This window comes from Bubalus bubalis, chromosome 20, assembly GCF_019923935.1.
Source record: "Bubalus bubalis isolate 160015118507 breed Murrah chromosome 20, NDDB_SH_1, whole genome shotgun sequence".
Classification (NCBI taxonomy): domain Eukaryota; kingdom Metazoa; phylum Chordata; class Mammalia; order Artiodactyla; family Bovidae; genus Bubalus; species Bubalus bubalis.
Genome location: NC_059176.1, coordinates 29,049,738 through 29,067,602, shown reverse-complemented (window position 1 = coordinate 29,067,602; position 17,865 = coordinate 29,049,738). Strand labels below are relative to the sequence as shown.

Sequence of the window (17,865 nt, the reverse complement as noted above, 5' to 3'; positions counted from 1 at the left end):
AGAACTAGTGATTGTTAGTGACATTTTATAACCTTCATTTATTCACTTAATATTTTTCCTTGTGGTCCTGTATTATGTAAAACATCAATAAATACTGAAATTTTCGTACAGCAGGAGAAAAAAATACATAGGTGGATGTCACAGAGCTTCAGAATCATCAGGCACCTCCAAGGGTCCTACCTCAGTCGCACAGAACATGCTTCAGAATGTGGACCACCACTCAGATCTGTGTACAATTCCTTGGTTTCAGGGAACCATCCGTCTTACACAAAGAGATGTCTTTTATACCCTTCTCTGTTCATATAGCCAGAATCGGGCTCCATGACCAGGCTCAAAGGCAAAAAGCAAGGGAACGTAACAGAAACCAGGTGTAAAACCCATGAATCTGTAAAATTTCTATGAACTGTTCTGACAAGCTAGTAGTGCCAGTCGTCCCCTGGTCTGTCTATCTGTGACCCTTGGGCAGACTGTATTAATCTTTCATTTAGATTTGGCCATGGGTCAGCAACATGATTGGTTCCAGGTATGTCCCTAAGGTAAACACAGGGTTGCAACAGACCAGCTGAAATTAATCCTGTACTTAAATCCCATCCTTGGGTAACTTTTCTTAATTACATTTGTCAGCACTCCTTCTGCATTTTTTTTTTTTATCACATTACAGACCAGAAAAACAGGGATAAAAACAAAAAAATAATAATCATTTGTGTAGTGTAGTGACTGAAATGCAGGTGTAACTTTAAAGAAACTTTGCAGTTTACCAAATAGTCCAGTGTAAACTTGTTTTTAATCATGCGTAAACCTCATAACTTACCCCTCACTACCACAGAAATTTTAATTTTGTGAAATGTATTAATAAATTGAATAAATGTAACAATTAATTGTTAACTAGTCTAGTTCTTTCCCCAATCAGTCACCTCCATCAGAAGAACTTCAGGGTTATCAGTGGTAGATATGTAAGCCCACCAAGTTATCCTTTACTTGGTTTCAGTTTACAAAATATTTTGTTTTAACTTGTTAATGCCTTTCACTCACCAAAACATGGTGTACAGATAGGGCACGTGACACTTGACCCATCAGCCATGTAACAGGTGTTTTATGTCTCTGTATCAGGTATATTCTTAACAGATGATCACTTGGGTTCATATTTACACAGTGGTCTTTGGCTCTTGTGTTGAACAGATTCTTCTGTACACATTTGAGCAGCAACAATATCCTAATTTTGCCTCCCAGAAGGGGTCCTCCGGAATATATAAAACCTGTAAAATGAGAATATGTAAAACAAAAGGAAGCATTAGAATTATTCTGGGTGTTTATCCCCTAGATGTTAACATCATCAAGATATAGCACAGAAGTCTAGATTAAATCTTTCATAAACCTACCAGAATCCATTTTGGACCTTCAGCTTCAAATAAAGGAGGCTGTTTCTGCAGGTGTTGTGGGCATCTGTAAATATAGCTAAGAGTATCATTCTCTTGCTCCCAACCTTTTGCAGGGTACCATAATAATGTTAGCTTTTTTTATTATTAATATTTACCTATTGGCTCCATTTCTGAGGATCAAAACTTCTCCATCTTTCCATGTGTCTGTAATTCTTACCCAGAATTTGGCCCCTGGTTTAGGAGATCATCAGCTTCAGCACGACTCCGATCCATAGTGGCAGCAGTATGACTGCTGCTCTTCCCTTTCCTCATTCCCAGTCCTAGGAAGTAGGTGGCTAAGTGAGAGTTTATAAGACTCTGTTATCCACTGGTTAGTACAGATGCAGAAACCATTAATCCCAGTTTACACACAGGTGAAAAGAAGAAACTGTCCAAACAGATTCAGAGGAATTGTCTTGTCTTCATTTCATTTTTGGGTTGTTCATTGCAATTGTATAGAAATCTGATTAGTTTTTGTATATTGATCTTATGTCCTGCAACCCTATTAAACTCATTTATTATTTCTGATAGTTTTTTAATGGATTTTTAAGATTTTCTATAAACAATATCATGTTATCTGTGAATAAGCATTTTCCTTATCCTTTCGGGATGTCGTTTCCTTTTTCTTGCCTACCCACCCTGGCTAGAACCTCCAATAACAATAGAAGAGTCCAGAGCAGACTTTTTTTATCTTCTTCCTGATTTTAGGGGGCAAAGCATCCTGCCTTTCACTGTTAAATTTAAGGTTTCCAATGGGTTTTTAATAGAGCCATTAATGTTTAGTAGCTACTAAGCCATATAGTCTAATTATCATGAGAATTTTTGTTTTTTAATCCCATTTGGTCTTACTGTTTCCTTTGTTCTGCATAATGTTCATCTTTCTATCATTTCAGCCCCATTTAGGGGAAACTGAGCTAGTAGGTCTGTGACCGCCTGCCTGCCTCATGCCCATGTAATACAGCCTTGTAGTATGAAACAAAACTTAGGCCTATGGCTCTGAGAGACTTGTAATTGAGAATTACCTAATATGGCACTTGATTTATACCCGTTCACAAAATGAGCAGGTACCATTTTTGTTGGGAAGGCAAAGAAAATACTATAAGAATTCTAGCTGATTTATTTGGTAATAATGTTAGTCTGACTTATAATGTAACTGCTATTTGGTATAACATTGATGTATTCGATAAAATTAATTGGATTGATTTTAACAAGATGTTTGATAATACTGTTATCAGTGACCAGTTCTTTTGTTGGAAGGTGATTGGCTAGGGAATAAGCTACATTTAGTTAATAATTAATTGTTGCATTGAATCAAGGTATTGGTACATTCAAAAAGTTCAGTTTTTAATGGAAAGAAGAAATATCAAATTTGTACATAGTTTTAAGAATAAGTTTTACACTGAAATATTACTAGACTTCAGTGTTAATTATAACTATACCTCACTAGATGACACAGAAGATTAGAGTTTTGTGTTTGTTTTTATATTCTGTAAATGCTATAAAGGATGAAAAATGGTGACAAATAATTACAGTTAAGAAAGCTTGATCAAGGATGGAGAGGGAATATACTTACATAAGCACAAGATTAATCTCAGCTAGTTAATGATACCCTGGTGCTGATGTTTGGCCAACCCTGAATGAAATGTTTTAACTAGTGTTTAAAATAGGCATGTGCTAGGGTCCAAGATAGACCAGGGGGCAACTTCTACTAGTTTGTCAGTGTTCTTTAATGGAAAACATAGATTGATGATTTCACTTGGTTGCTATCATGTTTTATTGTTTCTGCTGTTAAACCTGGTCATGCAGCCTGACTGTAGCTGTGTGACCAGAGAGGAATATAAGATCCCTCCTTGGGCAAGACTGGCACTCCCCTGAGACCAGGGTATCCTGGTGGTTCACAATTGAAAATGAAATGTGTCTAATGTTTCCTTAGTACTCCTGCCCTCATGTGAGCATAGCCTCAAGAATCCCAGTTATATGGCCCTATTAAATGGCTACACATAACCATCTCATTTTGAAGAAAAGGTGAGATGTGACTTTTGCTTTGCTTGTTCTCTCAGCGATGTTTACTCAGTTCAATATATCGCAAAGAAATGTCCTTCTCTTGTATTGCAAAGCCGTACTTCTTTTGGTTCCTTGATTAACCACATTTGGTTTGTACATTACAAAAGAAAACTTACAAATTTGCCTTCAAGTTCGCAATACATGTAAGAATTTCAGCATTAAGAACTTACCAAAATTCTCTAGTCAAAGAGTTTTGACTGCAGGTTACTGGGTGCCAATATTCTGTCAAGATTAAGGATGAAATTCATAGTTACAGAATGGAATAGGGTATCAGATCAGATCAGCTCAGCTCAGCTCAGTCGTGTCCGACTCTTTGCGACCCCATGAATCGCAGCACGCCAGGCCTCCCTGTCCATCACCAACTCCCGGAGTTCACTCAGACTCACATCCATTGAGTCAGTGATGCCATCCAGCCATCTCATCCTCTGTTATCCCCTTCTCCTCCTGCCCCCAATCCCTCCCAGCATCAGAGTCTTTTCCAATGAGTCAACTCTTCGCATGAGGTGGCCAAAGTACTGGAGTTTCAGCTTTAGCATCATTCCTTCCAAAGAAATCCCAGGGCTGATCTCCTTGCAGTCCAAGGGACTCTCAAGAGTCTTCTCCAACACCACAGTTCAAAAGCATCAATTCTTCGGCACTTAGCCTCTTTCACAGTCCAACTCTCACATCCATACATGACCACAGGAAAAATCATAGCCTTGACTAGACGAACCTTTGTTGGCAAAGTAATGTCTCTGCTTTTGAATATGCTATCTAGGTTGGTCATAACTTTCCTTCCAAGGAGTAAGCGTCTTTTAATTTCATGGCTGCAGTCACCATCTGTAGTGATTTTGGAGCCCAGAAAAATAAAGTCTGACACTGTTTCCACTGTTTCCCCATCTATTTGCCATGAAGTGGTGGGACCAGATGCCATGATCTTTGTTTTCTGAATGTTGAGTTTTAAGCCAACTTTTTCACTCTCCACTTTCACTTTCATCAAGAGGCTTTTGAGTTCCTCTTCACTTTCTGCCATAAGGGTGGTGTCATCTGCGTATCTGAAGTTATTGATATTTCTCCCAACAATCTTGATTCCAGCTTGTGTTTCTTCCAGTCCAGCATTTCTCATGATGTACTCTGCATATAAGTTAAATAAGCAGGGTGACAATATACAGCCTTGACGTACTCCTTTTCCTATTTGGAACCAGTCTGTTGTTCCACGTCCAGTTCTAACTGTTGCTTCCTGACCTGCATACAGATTTCTCAAGAGGCAGATCAGGTGGTCTGGTATTCATATCTCTTTAAGAATTTTCCACAGTTTAATGTGATCCACACAGTCAAAGGTTTTGGCATAGTCAAGAAAGCAGAAATAGATGCTTTTCTGGAACTCTCTTGCTTTTTCCATGATCCAGCGGATGTTGGCAATTTGATCTCTGGTTCCTCTGCCTTTTCTAAAACCAGCTTGAACATCAGGAAGTTCACGGTTCACATATTGCTGAAGCCTGGCTTGGAGAATTTTGAGCAGTACTTTACTAGCGTGTGAGATGAGTGCAATTGTGTGGTAGTTTGAGCATTCTTTGGCATTGCCTTTCTTTGGGATTGGAATGAAAACTGACCTTTTCCAGTCCTGTGGCCACTGCTGAGTTTTCCAAATTTGCTGGCATATTGAGTGCAGCACTTTCAGAGCATCATCTTTAGGATTTGGAATAGCTCAACTGGAATTCCATCACCTCCACTAGCTTTGTTCGTAGTGATGCTTTCTAAGGCCCACTTGACTTCACATTCCAGGATGTCTGGCTCTAGGTGAGTGATCACACCATCGTGATTATCTTGGTCGTGAACATCTTTTTTGTACAGTTCTTCTGTGTATTCTTGCCACCTCTTCTTAATATCTTCTGCTTCTGTTAGGTCCATACCATTTCTGTCCTTTATCGAGCCCATCTTTGCATGAAATGTTCCTTTGGTATCTCTGATTTTCTTGAAGAGATCCCTAGTCTTTCCCATTCTGTTGTTTTCCTCTATTTCTTTGCATTGATCGCTGAGGAAGGCTTTCTTGTCTCTTCTTGCTATTCTTTGGAACTCTGCATTCAGATGTTTATATCTTTCCTTTTCTCCTTTGCTTTTCGCTTCTCTTCTTTTCACAGCTATTTGTAAGGCCTCCCCAGACAGCCATTTTGCTTTTTTGCGTTTCTTTTCCATGGGGATGGTCTTGATCCCTGTCTCCTGTACAATGACACGAACCTCAGTCTGTAGTTCATCAGGCACTCTATCTATCAGATCTAGGCCCTTAAATCTATTTCTCACTTCCACTGTATAATCATAAGGGATTTGATTTAGGTCATACCTGAATGGTCTAGTGGTTTTCCCTACTTTCTTCAATTTAAGTCTGAATTTGGCAATAAGGAGTTCATGGTCTGAGCCGCAGTCAGCTCCTGGTCTTGTTTTTGCTGACTGTATAGAGCTTCTCCATCTTTGGCTGCAAAGAACATAATCTGATTTTGGTGTTGACCATCTGGTGATGTCCATGTGTAGTCTTCTCTTGTGTTGTTGGAAGAAGGTGTTTGTTATGACCAGTGCATTTTCTTGGCAAAGCTCTATTAGTCTTTTCCCTGCTTCATTCCGTATTCCAAGGCCAAATTTGCCTGTTACTTCAGGTGTTTCTTCACTTCCTACTTTTGCATTCCAGTCCCCTATAATGAAAAGGACATCTTTTTTGGGTGTTAGTTCTAAAAGGTCTTGTAGGTCTTCATAGAACCGTTCAACTTCAGCTTCTTCAGCGTTCCTGGTTGGGGCATAGACTTGGATTACTGTGATATTGAATGGTTTGCCTTGGAAACGAACAGAGATCATTCTGTCGTTTTTGAGATTGCATCCAAGTACTGCATTTCGGACTCTCTTGTTGACCATAATGGCCACTCCATTTCTTCTGAGGAATAGGGTATATTAACATATAAATACTGTATGATCACAGATGAGTCTTAAATGACAATCCATGCTGCTCGCACCATATTCTACTTTCAGTGGAACAAAACTGTAAATGTTTTCTTCAAGTAGTTACAGTCCTACATAGAATGTTGGCTGAAGATTTTATAATTATTGCTCCCATGAAATGGGTCACTCATCACGTTCCTTCTATTTTCAGTGTAAATGGCACTAGAAGCATGCCTAACACATTTTGAATGGAAAAAATGTGCCCATTTCACTACTTGACTCCATGTAATTTTAGGATAGATGCGTGTACACTAAAATCCAGTACTCACCCTAAAGGGAAATAAAACCTTTAAGAATAACAAAAAGTCTTGTTATGTTTAACCCCTCTTCTTGGGAATATTGAAAATGTTACTTATTATTTGTATCTGAGTTCTGTGTTTGATTTTTTTACAGGGGAAACAAGGCAAACATATTTTATATGGTTGCAGTGAACTTTTTAATGCTACACAGTTCATAAAACAGGTAAAGGGTACTTTTTGTTTCTTTAACATACCTTAAGTTGCTGTTGATATTTTTCAAAAGAGAGCAAGATAATCCTATTCATCTGAACCAGCTGAAACAAAGCCACAGACCTAGAAGAATGTAAGGTTTTGCCACGGACAACTATAAAGGAAACTCTTGTATGTAATGTTATTTCCATTATCCCAAATCTATGAAAAGGTAAATTTAATTCTGAAAACTTTTAATTGGAGTAGTGTACTTGCTTAGGCGAAATTCAGTCCAGCATTTCCTTGACATACTGTCCACATTTCTGACTTTGCCAATCATATCACAAATTGGACTGAGAAATTGTTTCTTGGGGGATTGATACAACAGAATGTCATTCACCTTGAAAGTCAATGATGGCAGTTGCTGAGGCGTAGAAAGTCTTTACATTCTTTTACTATTGTTCCCAATATTAACTCCAGCTTTTTAAAGCTTAAACTGCCTCAGAGGCTTAGTAGGCTGACCAATAATATTTACTCACCTTTGCCTTGGCTATCATAAAAATCATAACTGGACCCTCTGCTCATTTTTAGCATCTCTTCCTAGCACCTTTTTCCAGCACAACTTTCTTAGCCACTATAATGTGGTTCTTAACCTTAATGTGGTAGCCCACTGGTATTATGAGAATTTCAGACATACAGGAAAACTGGAGAGAGCTTACAGTGAATATTTACATTCCCCACTAACATTTTATTGCACTTGCTTTATAAGCACCTGTCCATCTTTCCATTCTGTTCATTACTCCAGCTTAATTTCAGAGTAAATTACAGATATCAGTACACTTCCCCCTTACTACATCAGTGCCAATATCATGCACTAGATTTCATTATTTGTTTAGCTGTTGTGTTACTCTCTGGAAGTCAAATTTACAGCAGTGAAATACACATGTCTTGAGTGTTCATTCCTGCCTCTGTCAGGGGTATTGTTCACCTGAGTGACCCAAACCACAGCAAGGTACAGAAGTTCACACAGAGTTCCCTTATGGCCTTTGCCCGGCAGTCCTTGCTTTTAGTCAAAACTTGCTCCCAAAACATTGTCTTGATGTTTTCCCACCATAAATTAGTCTTACATATTCTAGAACATCATAAATGGAACTTTTCTTGGTTAACTAGAAGATTCTGAATTTTGTTAATCCTTTCAATGAACTAGATGGTGTTAATGCTAATTTTCCCCATTAGTTTTCTATTCATTGGTTTCTACTTTTTATTTGATTACTTTGAGTTTACGTTGTTCTTTTACTATCTGATATTGGATAATTATTAGTTTTTCATTTCTAAAATAAGCTTTGAAAGCCATAAAGTTTAAACTCTTCCCAAACACTGCTTTAGACACATTCCACAAATGTTGATATATTTGTATTATCATTTGAAATATTTTTAATTTACCTGGTGGTTTATTCTTTAGCCCTTGTAGAGAGATCTATTGTTGTTTGAAGTATTTGTGGTTTTTCTAGATAACTTATTCTTATTGATTTCTAATTTAACTTCCTGGTTGTCATAGAACATTTTACATGTAAGTTCATTGTTTGAAAATTTAAATTCCTTTTATAAACTAATTAATATATAGTCGATCTTGCTAAGCACTCCATATGAAGAACTTGAAGGAAGAGCTGTAAATATTAATTTGGTCAAAGTAGTTGATAGCATTAGTTAGATCCTCTATTGATATTTTTTCTGTCTAGTTCTATCAGGTATTAAAAATCTCCATCTGTGATTGTGGATTTGTCTCTTCCTTTAGTTCTGTCAATGTTTGCTTTTAAGTTCTGTCATTAGGTACATACAGAGTTTTGATTGTTGTATATTCTGATGAGTGGGCTCTTATCATTATGCCCATATTCTTCTACACATCTAGTAATGCTCTTTGTCTTGAAATCTACTTTATCTGATAATAAAGCCACTCTAGCCTTCTTATACTTACTGTTTGCATCGTATAACTTTTCCATCTGTTTACTTTCAACTTGTCTGTGAATTTAAAGCATATATCTTATATAGCAAGCATATTATACTTAAAGCCTATATCGTGTGTGTGTGTGTATCTCAAGATCCAACTATGTACTATATATATATCTTAGAATATTGTTGGATCTTATGGGTTTTTTTTTTTTAAACCCATAATGAACAGCCGGCCATTCTGACAGTCTCTCTTAATTGGAGTGCATTGGTCTTTAACATCTATGTAATTATTACTGTGATTGGATTGAGGCCTACCATTTTACTGTTTTCTCTGTTTCTCCTTTCTTTGTAAGACTTGAACACTTTTTAGAATTCCACTTGAATTCATTTCTGCAGTATTAACTTAGGGTTGCTCTAGAAATCACATTATATATACCTTTAACTGTTAATAAGCCAGTTCCTCTGGCCCTTGTATTAAACGTGGGAGCCTTGCCCATACGCTGCAGCTGTCATACTTTCCATACATCATGAATTTTACAAAATGGTGGACAGTGTTTTTTGTGCTTTAAACAGTCGTGTAGAATAAAGACATAAATCATTTGCATTTATATGGATATGAATTCTAGTGCTCTTGATCCCCACTTACAGATTTTAATTTCTGTCTGTTGACTGAAAAACTTTCTAGCAGTCATTGTAGCTCGGGTGTGCTGGCAATGAGTTCTCTTAATTTCACATATATATATACACACACAATAATTGGTTTTCAATAATTTAATTACAGTGTATCTGTTTCCATTTTTATGCTGAGATTTCCTTTTTTCTTTCATTGTGAACCTATTTTTCACTATTTCTTTGAGGATATTGTCCTAGCTGCTTTTAAAACCTGGCTATTAATTACCACACATGGATCAACTCACTATTGATCTCCATTGTCTTCCCCCCTAGAGACTGGGTCCCTGGGTCCCTGGTTTCTTTGTATTTACTAATTTTATACTGTATCCTTTACACTGTTATATTTTCAAAACTGAATTGTTTCTCTAGAGTGTTGGTCAGACTCAACGTTCTCTCTTTGGCAACAGCTCAAATCTCAAGTCTCTCTCATTCATAAGTGGTTTAAGGTTTATACCATAGATTTAGGAAAAGTCTATGTGTACAGACTTAGGGCTCCCTCACTTTCCAGTAGCTTTAGTTGCCCCCAAACCCTTTCCTCTGATTTTTCAAGCCAGAAAGACTATGTTTTGTATCCATTTTAGCAGCTAGTATAGTACCAACTGTGGCCTGCCTTCAGGCTAAGAGCCAGAGAACTCAGCCTGTGTTATTCCTTCCTTCCACATGTTGATTCTATGCCAGAACTCAACTTCTTTCCGTCGTTCCCCATTGCCTATAGGAAGTTGGTTTTGTTTAAAATTTATACTTTCTCTCTCTGAGAGACCTGGTCCAATAGGAGTTTACCCAGCCTTCCAGAATTGAAATCCTTTTCCCTTCCTTTTAATGATCTTTAGAAATATATTTCTAGAAATTAATATATTTCTAATTTCTTTTACAAACATTAAAATATATAGAAAAGTGAATTGTCATCATTGAAATCACACATGATGTTTTTCTTTACATTTTCATACTGAGTTAATATTTTTTAATTCTGTTTTTGTTTTCTATTACTTGACTTTGCTCCTATATAATGTTGACACATCTTTTCACCATAAGTTTTTAAATATCTATAAATTGCAAACATTTAAGTTAGTGAATATTGAGGGAAAAGGTATTATTCTAAAATACAATACAGTGCATGAAACAGCCTAAATTTTACCATGATAGAAGTGTGCATTTAAGGTGACTACAAATATGATTAATACCTAAGTTTATTTTGTGATTACAAAAGTAATATTTATGATTTATCTGTTGTTTCAGCTGTCACAACTTGGACAAAAATAGCACAGAAGAACCGTAACATGAGAATCTATTTAGAACTTGAATAAATGTAAAAAGTCAAAAGAGCCAGATGTTTCCTTCTCCATATCAATGTCCTAACGGTGAAACTTAGAGGTATTTGTTAATTTTTAAGGAAATTCTATACTTAATATAATGTATACTGATTAAAAAAATAAAGCATTTCAGAAATAAAATTTAACATTGTAGAAATCTGTTATTTTTTTACAAATGAGAAAGAAAGTACTTTGGAAAGAAGGAAAGCTCTGTCTGAATATAATGTTAAAATACTAATAACCAATGTATTATGATTGAAGCTAGTGAAAGTTTAAGAATATATGTCTTATTTGATCGGTTCGTGAATCTCCTACTTGTATTCATTTTAATTGTAAAATTACCTTTCCATAGTTTGTTTCCTATGTTGCCTCTAGATTTAAAAGCCACTTTAATGTCCCTTCTCCCTCTGGCACACCTGTGTACATTTTATCATTTATATCTCCTTTATGTAATGGCAGAGTCAAACATTAACATCTGGAGCAGATAAATACAAAACTTCTAAATATTATGTAAAAGTAAGTGTTAAATTTGGTACTCACCTTCCTCTCTGTGTGAAATGCAGCACTAAAAATGAACGCTGATCAGTCATGTATGTCAGGACAGCCGTAAGATAAAAGCAAACAGTCTCTCCAGAGGAAACAATTGTTCCTATTACAAAGGCCAGAGAGCTTTTCCTCTTAATGAGCCTCACCAAGAGGAATCTTGAGTGTCACAGACAGCATCCTGATATAAAGCAAGATTACGGAACTGTCTCTTTCTGCGCTCCACCCGCCTGAGTCAGTGCCATCACACCCAAGCAGAGGTCCAGAAAAATAATTGTAGATGATGTAGATGATTGACATTCCTGGGGTATAAATTTAAAGTATGTTTGAGCTGGTATAATAAATTACCATAGGCTGGGTAGCTTATACAGCAAACAGGTATTTCTCACAATTCTGAATGCTGGGAATTGTGAGATCAAGTTAGCAACAGATCTACATTCTTCCTGATTTGCAGAGAGCCATGTATCCTCATGTGGGGAGCAGAGAGCAAACTCTGGTCCCTTCATCCCCCTTTAAAGGCACTAATCCCATCATGGGGCTCCACCCCATGACATCATCCAAACCCAGTTACCTCCCAAAAGCCCTGCCTCCAAATACCATAACATTGGGGGAAAGACATTCTCTTCAATAAACTGTGCTGGGAAAATTGGACAGCTATATGTAAAAGAATCAAATTAGAACATTCTTCAACACCATACACAAAAATAAGCTCAAAATGGATTCAAGACCTAAATGTAAGACCCAATACTATAAAACTCTTAGAGGAAAACATAGGCAGAACACTTTTTGACATAAATCACACAATACCTTTTTCATTTCTTCTCCCAGAGCAATGGAAATAAAAATTAAACAAATGGGACCTAGTTAAACTCAAAAGCATTTTTATGCGCAGCAAAGCAAACGATTTTGAAAAAGAAAAGATAACCCACAGAATGAGAGAAAATATTTACAAATGATGTGACTGACAAGGGGTTAATTTCCAAATTTTATAAACAGCTCTTGCAGCTCAACATCAAAGCCCAATCAAAAAGTGGACAGAAAACCTAAATAGATTATTTCTTCAAAGAAGACATGCTCATGAAAAGATGCTCAACATCATTATTGTTAGAGAAATGCAAATCAAAGCTACAATGAGATATCACCTCACACCAGTTAGAATGGCCATCATCAGAAAGTCTACAAATAATAAATGTTGGAGACAGTGTGGAGAAAAGGGAACTCACACAGTGAAGTAAGAGAAAAATATGGTGTAATATTGCCTTATATATATGGAATCTAGAAAAATGGTACAGAAGAACTTATTTGCAAAGGAGAAACAGAATCACAGATACAGACTGCTATGTATAAAATAGATAACTAATGAGAGTCTGCTGTACAGCACAAGGAGCTCTACTCAGTGCTCTGTGGTGACCTAAATGGGAAAGAAAGCTAAAAGGGAGTGGACATATGTATACATGTAAATTGATTCACTTCGCTGCACAGCAGAAATTAACATTGTAAAGCAATTATAGTACAATAAACTTTTTTGAAGTTTTGAAAAATTATATAACAGACAACCAACAAGACCTACTATATATAGCACAGGGGACTCTGCTATAGCAAGCTAAATGGGAAAGGAATTTGAAAAAGAATATATCTGTATCTATATAGATTATAACTGAGTCATTTGCTGTACACCTGAAACTTAACAGTATTAACTGTACTCCAATATAAAATAAAAGTTTTTTTAAAATACCATTACACTGGGGGTTAGGGCTTCAGCATTTGATTTTGTAGGAGACATTCAATGCAGAGCACTGTGTCTACCACAGTGGCTGGCACTCAGGGCTCCAGGAGAGACCTTTATGCAAAGACAAGGCTAATTAAGATGTTAAGATAGGAGAAAAAGCAATGTCCCTGTCTCCTTAGAGATGGAGAACTCATACTCAAATAGTTAACATTCAGAAATTTTATAACTACATGAAAGACAAAAGGAGGTGGTCCCTTTTTCTAGTTAACTTTATATTTAAATTGACTTAGGGTCAGAATGACCATCATTTAAAAGTACAAATAAATGCTGGAGAGGGTATGGAGAAAAGGGAACCCTCCTACACTGTTGGTGGGAATGCAAGTCGGTACAGCCACTATGGAAGACACTATGGAGGATCCTCAGAAAGCTAAAAATAGAATTACCATATGATCTGGCAATCTCACTCCTGGGAATATAAACCTGGACAAAACTATAACTCACAAAGATACGTGCACTCTATGTTCATAACAGCACTATTCACAATAGCCAAAACATGGAATAACAAAGGTCCATCAGCAGATGAATGGATAAAGAAGATGTGGCACATATACATATATAATGAAATACTACTTGGCCATAAAAAAGAATGAAATAATGCCATTTACAACAACATGGATGCAAATGGAGACTATCAATACTAAATGAAGTCGGTCAGAAAGAGAAAAACAAATACCATATGACATCACTTCTATGTGGAGTCTTAAAATGACACAAATAAATCTACCTGCAAAACAGAACAGATTTGCACATATTCCATCTCTTCATCCATCCATTCATTCATACAATTCCTGAGCACCTGTAGTGTGTCAGGCATTCTTCTGGGAGGAGGGGTCTAGTGGGGAAGCCACGTAATCATGAAAGCGGGTGTAGAGAACAGACTGGTTGCCAAGTGTGTTGGCAGATGGGAGGGAAGGACTGGGAGTTTGGGGTTGGTAGATTCAAGCTACTATATTTAAAATAAAAGAACAGTGTCCTAATGTTGAACACAGGGAACTATATTCAATATCCTGTGATAATAATGGAAAAGAATACTAAAAAAAGAATGTGTGTATGTATATAACTGAGTCATTTTGCTTAAATTGAAGAAAGTAAGGAAAACCACTAGGGCATTTAGGTATGACCTAAATCAAATCCCTTATACAGTGGAGGTGACAAATAGATTTCAAGGGATTAGATCTGGTAGAGGGCCTGAAGAACTATGGACAGAGGTTCTTAGTTCCTATATACCAGTATACAGGAGGCAGTGATCAAAACCATCCCCAATAAAAAGAAATGTAAGAAGGCAAAGTGGTTGTGTGAGAAAGCCTTACCAATAGCTGAGAAAAGAGAAATGAAAGGCAAAGGAGAAAGGGAAAGATAACCCAACTGAATACAGATTTCCAGAGAATAGCAAGAATAAAAAAAAAAGGGGGGGGGGGCTTTTTAAGTGAACAATGCAAAGACTAGACATCTCTTCAAGAAAATTTAAGATTCCAGGGGAACATTTCATGCAAGGATGGGCACAACAAAGGACAGAAACAGTATGGAGCTACCAGAAGCAGAAGAGATGAAGAAGAGGTAGCAAGAATACAAGAAAAACTGTACAAGAAAAGGAATTAATGACCCAGATAACTACGATGGTTTGGTCACTCACCTAGAGCCAGACATCCTGGAGTGGAAGTCAAATGGGCCTTAGGAAGCATTACTATGAACAAAGCTAGTAGAGGTGACGAAGCATCACTACGAACAAAGCTAATGGAGGTGATAGAATTCCAGTTGAGCTATTTCAAATCCAAAAAGATGATGCTGTGAAAGTGCTGAACTCAGTATGTCAGCAAATATGGAAAACTCAACAGTGGCCACAGGACTGGAAAAGGTCAGTTTTCATTCCAATCCCAAAGAAGGGCAGTGCCAAACAATGTTCAAACTACCTGACAATTGAGCTCATTTCACATGCTAGCAAGGTAATGCTCAAAATCCTTCAAGCTAGGCTTCAACAGTATGTGAACCAAGAACTTCAGATAAACAAGCTGGATTTAGAAAAGGCAGAGGAAGCAGAGATCAAATTGCCAACATCTGCTGGATCATAGAAAAAGCAAGAGAGTCCAGAAAAACATATGGTTTATTAAGCCTTTGACTGTGTGGATCACAACAAACTTAAAGAGACGGGAATACCAGACCACCTTACCTGCCTCCTGAGAAACCTGTATGCAGGTCAAGAAACCAGTTAGAACTGTACATGGAACAATGGACTGGTTCAAAATTGAGAAAGCAGTTTGTGTCAAGGCTCTATATTGTCACCCTGCTTATTTAACATATGCAAAGTACATCACACGAAATGCCAGGCTGAATGAATCCCAAGCTGGAATCAAGTTACAGGGAGAAATAACAACCTCAGATAGGTTGATGATACCACTCTAATGGCAGAAAGAAGAGAGGAATTAAAGAGCCTGTTGAGGGTGAAAGAGGAGAGTGAAAATGCTGGCTTAAAACTCAACATTCAAAAAACTAAGGTCATGGCATCTGGTCCCATCATTTCATGGCAAATAGATGGGGGAACAATGGAAACAGTGACACACTTTATTTTCTTGGGCTCCAAAATCACTGCAGATGGTGACTGCAGCCATGAAATTCAAAGACGCTTGCTCCTTGGATGGAAAGCTAAACAAACCTAGACCAGTGTATTAAAAAGCAGAGGCATCACTTTGCCAACAAAAGTCCATTTAGTCAAAGCTATGGTTTTTCCAGTAGTCATGTATGGATGTGACAGTTGGACCATAAAGAAGGCTGAGCACTGAAAAATTGATGCTTTCCAATTGTGATGCTGGCAAAGACTCTTCCGAGTCCCTTGGACAGCAAGGAAATCAAACCAATCAATCCTAAAGGAAATCAATCCTGAATATTCGTCGGAAGAACTGATGCTGAAGATCCAATACTTTGACCACCTGATGGGAAGAGCCGACTCACTGGAAAAGACCCTGATGCTGGGAAGATTGAAGGCAGGAAGAGAAGGGTACAACCGAGGATAAGATAGTTGGATGGCATCATCGACTCAATGGATATTCATTTGAGCAAACTCTGGGAGATAGTGAAGGACAAGGAAGCCTGGTGGGCTGCAGTCCATGGTTTCACAAAGAGTCAGACACAACTTAGCAATTGAACAATGAACAAGGATGGGGTTGGGCAGGGAGGTTGGATTGGAAGTTTGAGACTAGTGAACGTAAGCTATTGTCTATAGAATGTATAAACAATGAGGTCCTATTGTATCAGTTCAGTTCAGTTCAGTTACTCAGTCATGTCCGAATTTTTGCGACCCCATGAACTGCAGCACACCAGGCTTCCCTGTCCATCACCAACTTCTGGAGCTTACTCAAACTCATGTCCATCGAATTGGTGATGCCATCCAACCATCTCATCCTTTGTCGTCCCCTTACCTTCCTGCCTTCAATCTTTCACAGCATCAGGGTCTTTTCCAATGAATCAGTTCTTCGCATCAGGTGGCCCAAGTATTGGAGTTTCAGCTGCAGCATCAGTCCTTCCAATGAATATTCAGGACTGATCTCCTTTAGGATGGACTGGTTGGATCTCCCTGGAGTCCAAGAGACCCTCAAGAGTCTCCTCTAATACCACAGTTCAGAAGCATCAATTCTTCAGCGCTCAGCTTTCTTCACAGTCCAACTCTCACATCCAAATACATGACCACTGGAAAAACCATAGCCTTGACTAGATGGACTTTGTGTCTCTGCTTTTTAATATGCTGTCTAGGTTGGTCATAGCTTTTCTTCCAAGGAATGATCATCTTTTAATTTCATGGCTGCAATCACCATGTGCAGTGATTTTAGAGCCCCCCAAAATAAAGTCTCTCACTGTTTACATTCTTTCCCCATCTATTTCCCATGAAGTGATGGGACCAGATGCCGTGATCTTATTTTTCTGAATGTTGAGTTTTAAGCCAACTTTTTCACTCTCCTCTTTCACTTTCATCAAGAGGCTCTTCAGTTCTTTGTTTTCTCCCATAAGGGGGGAGTCACCTGCATATCTAAGGTTATTGATATTTCTCCCGGCAATCTTAATTCCAGCTTGTGTTTATCCAGCCCAGCATTTCACATGATGTAGTCTGCATTATAAGTTAAATAGGCAGGGTGACAGTATACAGCCTTGATGTACTCTTTTTCCCAATTTGGAACCAATCTCTTGCTCCCTGTCCATTTCTAACTGTTGCTTCTTGACCTGCATATAGGTTTCTCAGGAGGCAGGTCGGGTGGTCTGGTGTTCTCATCTCTTGAATTTCCCGTTTGTTGTGATCCACAGAGTCAAAGGCTTTGGTGTAGTCAATAAAGCAGAAGTAGATGTTTTTCTGGAACTCTCTTGCTTTTTTCATGATCCAGCGGATGTTGGCAACTTGATCTGTGGTTTCTCTGCCTTTTCTAAATACAGCTTGAACATCTGGAAGTTCACAGTTCACATACTGTTAAAGCCTGGCTTGGAGAATTTTGAGCATTATTTTGCTAGCATGTGAGATGAGTGCAATTGTGTGGTAGTTTGAACATTGTTTGGCATTGCCTTTCTTTGGGATTGGAATGAAAACTGACCTTTTCTAGTCCTGTGGCCACTGCTGAGTTTTCCAAATTTGCTGGCATATTGAGTGCAGCACTTTCACAGCATCACCTTTTAGGATTTGGAATAGCTCAACTGGAATTCCATCACCTCCACTAGCTTTGTTCATAGTGATGCTTCCTAAAGCT

General features: G+C 37.8%; 1 protein-coding gene and 1 long non-coding RNA gene across 4 annotated transcripts in view; one reads left to right on the top strand and one right to left on the bottom strand.

Annotated features, from left to right (window-relative positions):
• The window catches only part of SCFD1 (sec1 family domain containing 1), a 112,256-nt gene extending 101,301 nt beyond the window's left edge, over positions 1-10,955 (top strand). Inside the window, exons 24-25 of one of the 2 annotated variants that reach the window (XM_025271511.3) lie at positions 6,843-6,911; positions 10,736-10,955. In XM_025271511.3, coding sequence (XP_025127296.1) covers positions 6,843-6,911; positions 10,736-10,759 — 93 coding nt within the window. In that variant the 3' untranslated portion in view covers positions 10,760-10,955. Of the gene's footprint in view, positions 1-111; positions 886-6,842; positions 6,912-10,735 lie in introns of those variants that run through there. The other variant, XM_044932964.2, reaches the window with a different exon arrangement.
• LOC123330794 lies at positions 475-11,414 on the bottom strand. 2 transcript variants are annotated; one of them, XR_006640356.1, is made up of 6 exons: positions 11,350-11,413; positions 3,653-3,704; positions 1,535-1,714; positions 1,380-1,443; positions 1,033-1,256; positions 475-531 (listed from the first exon to the last, which is right to left on the bottom strand). It is a non-coding gene; the product is annotated as an uncharacterized LOC123330794 (long non-coding RNA). The 2 variants fall into 2 exon arrangements; XR_006546964.2 differs by lacking the exon at positions 3,653-3,704 and having other exon boundaries at positions 11,350-11,414.
• Positions 11,415-17,865: the final 6,451 nt, after the last annotated feature.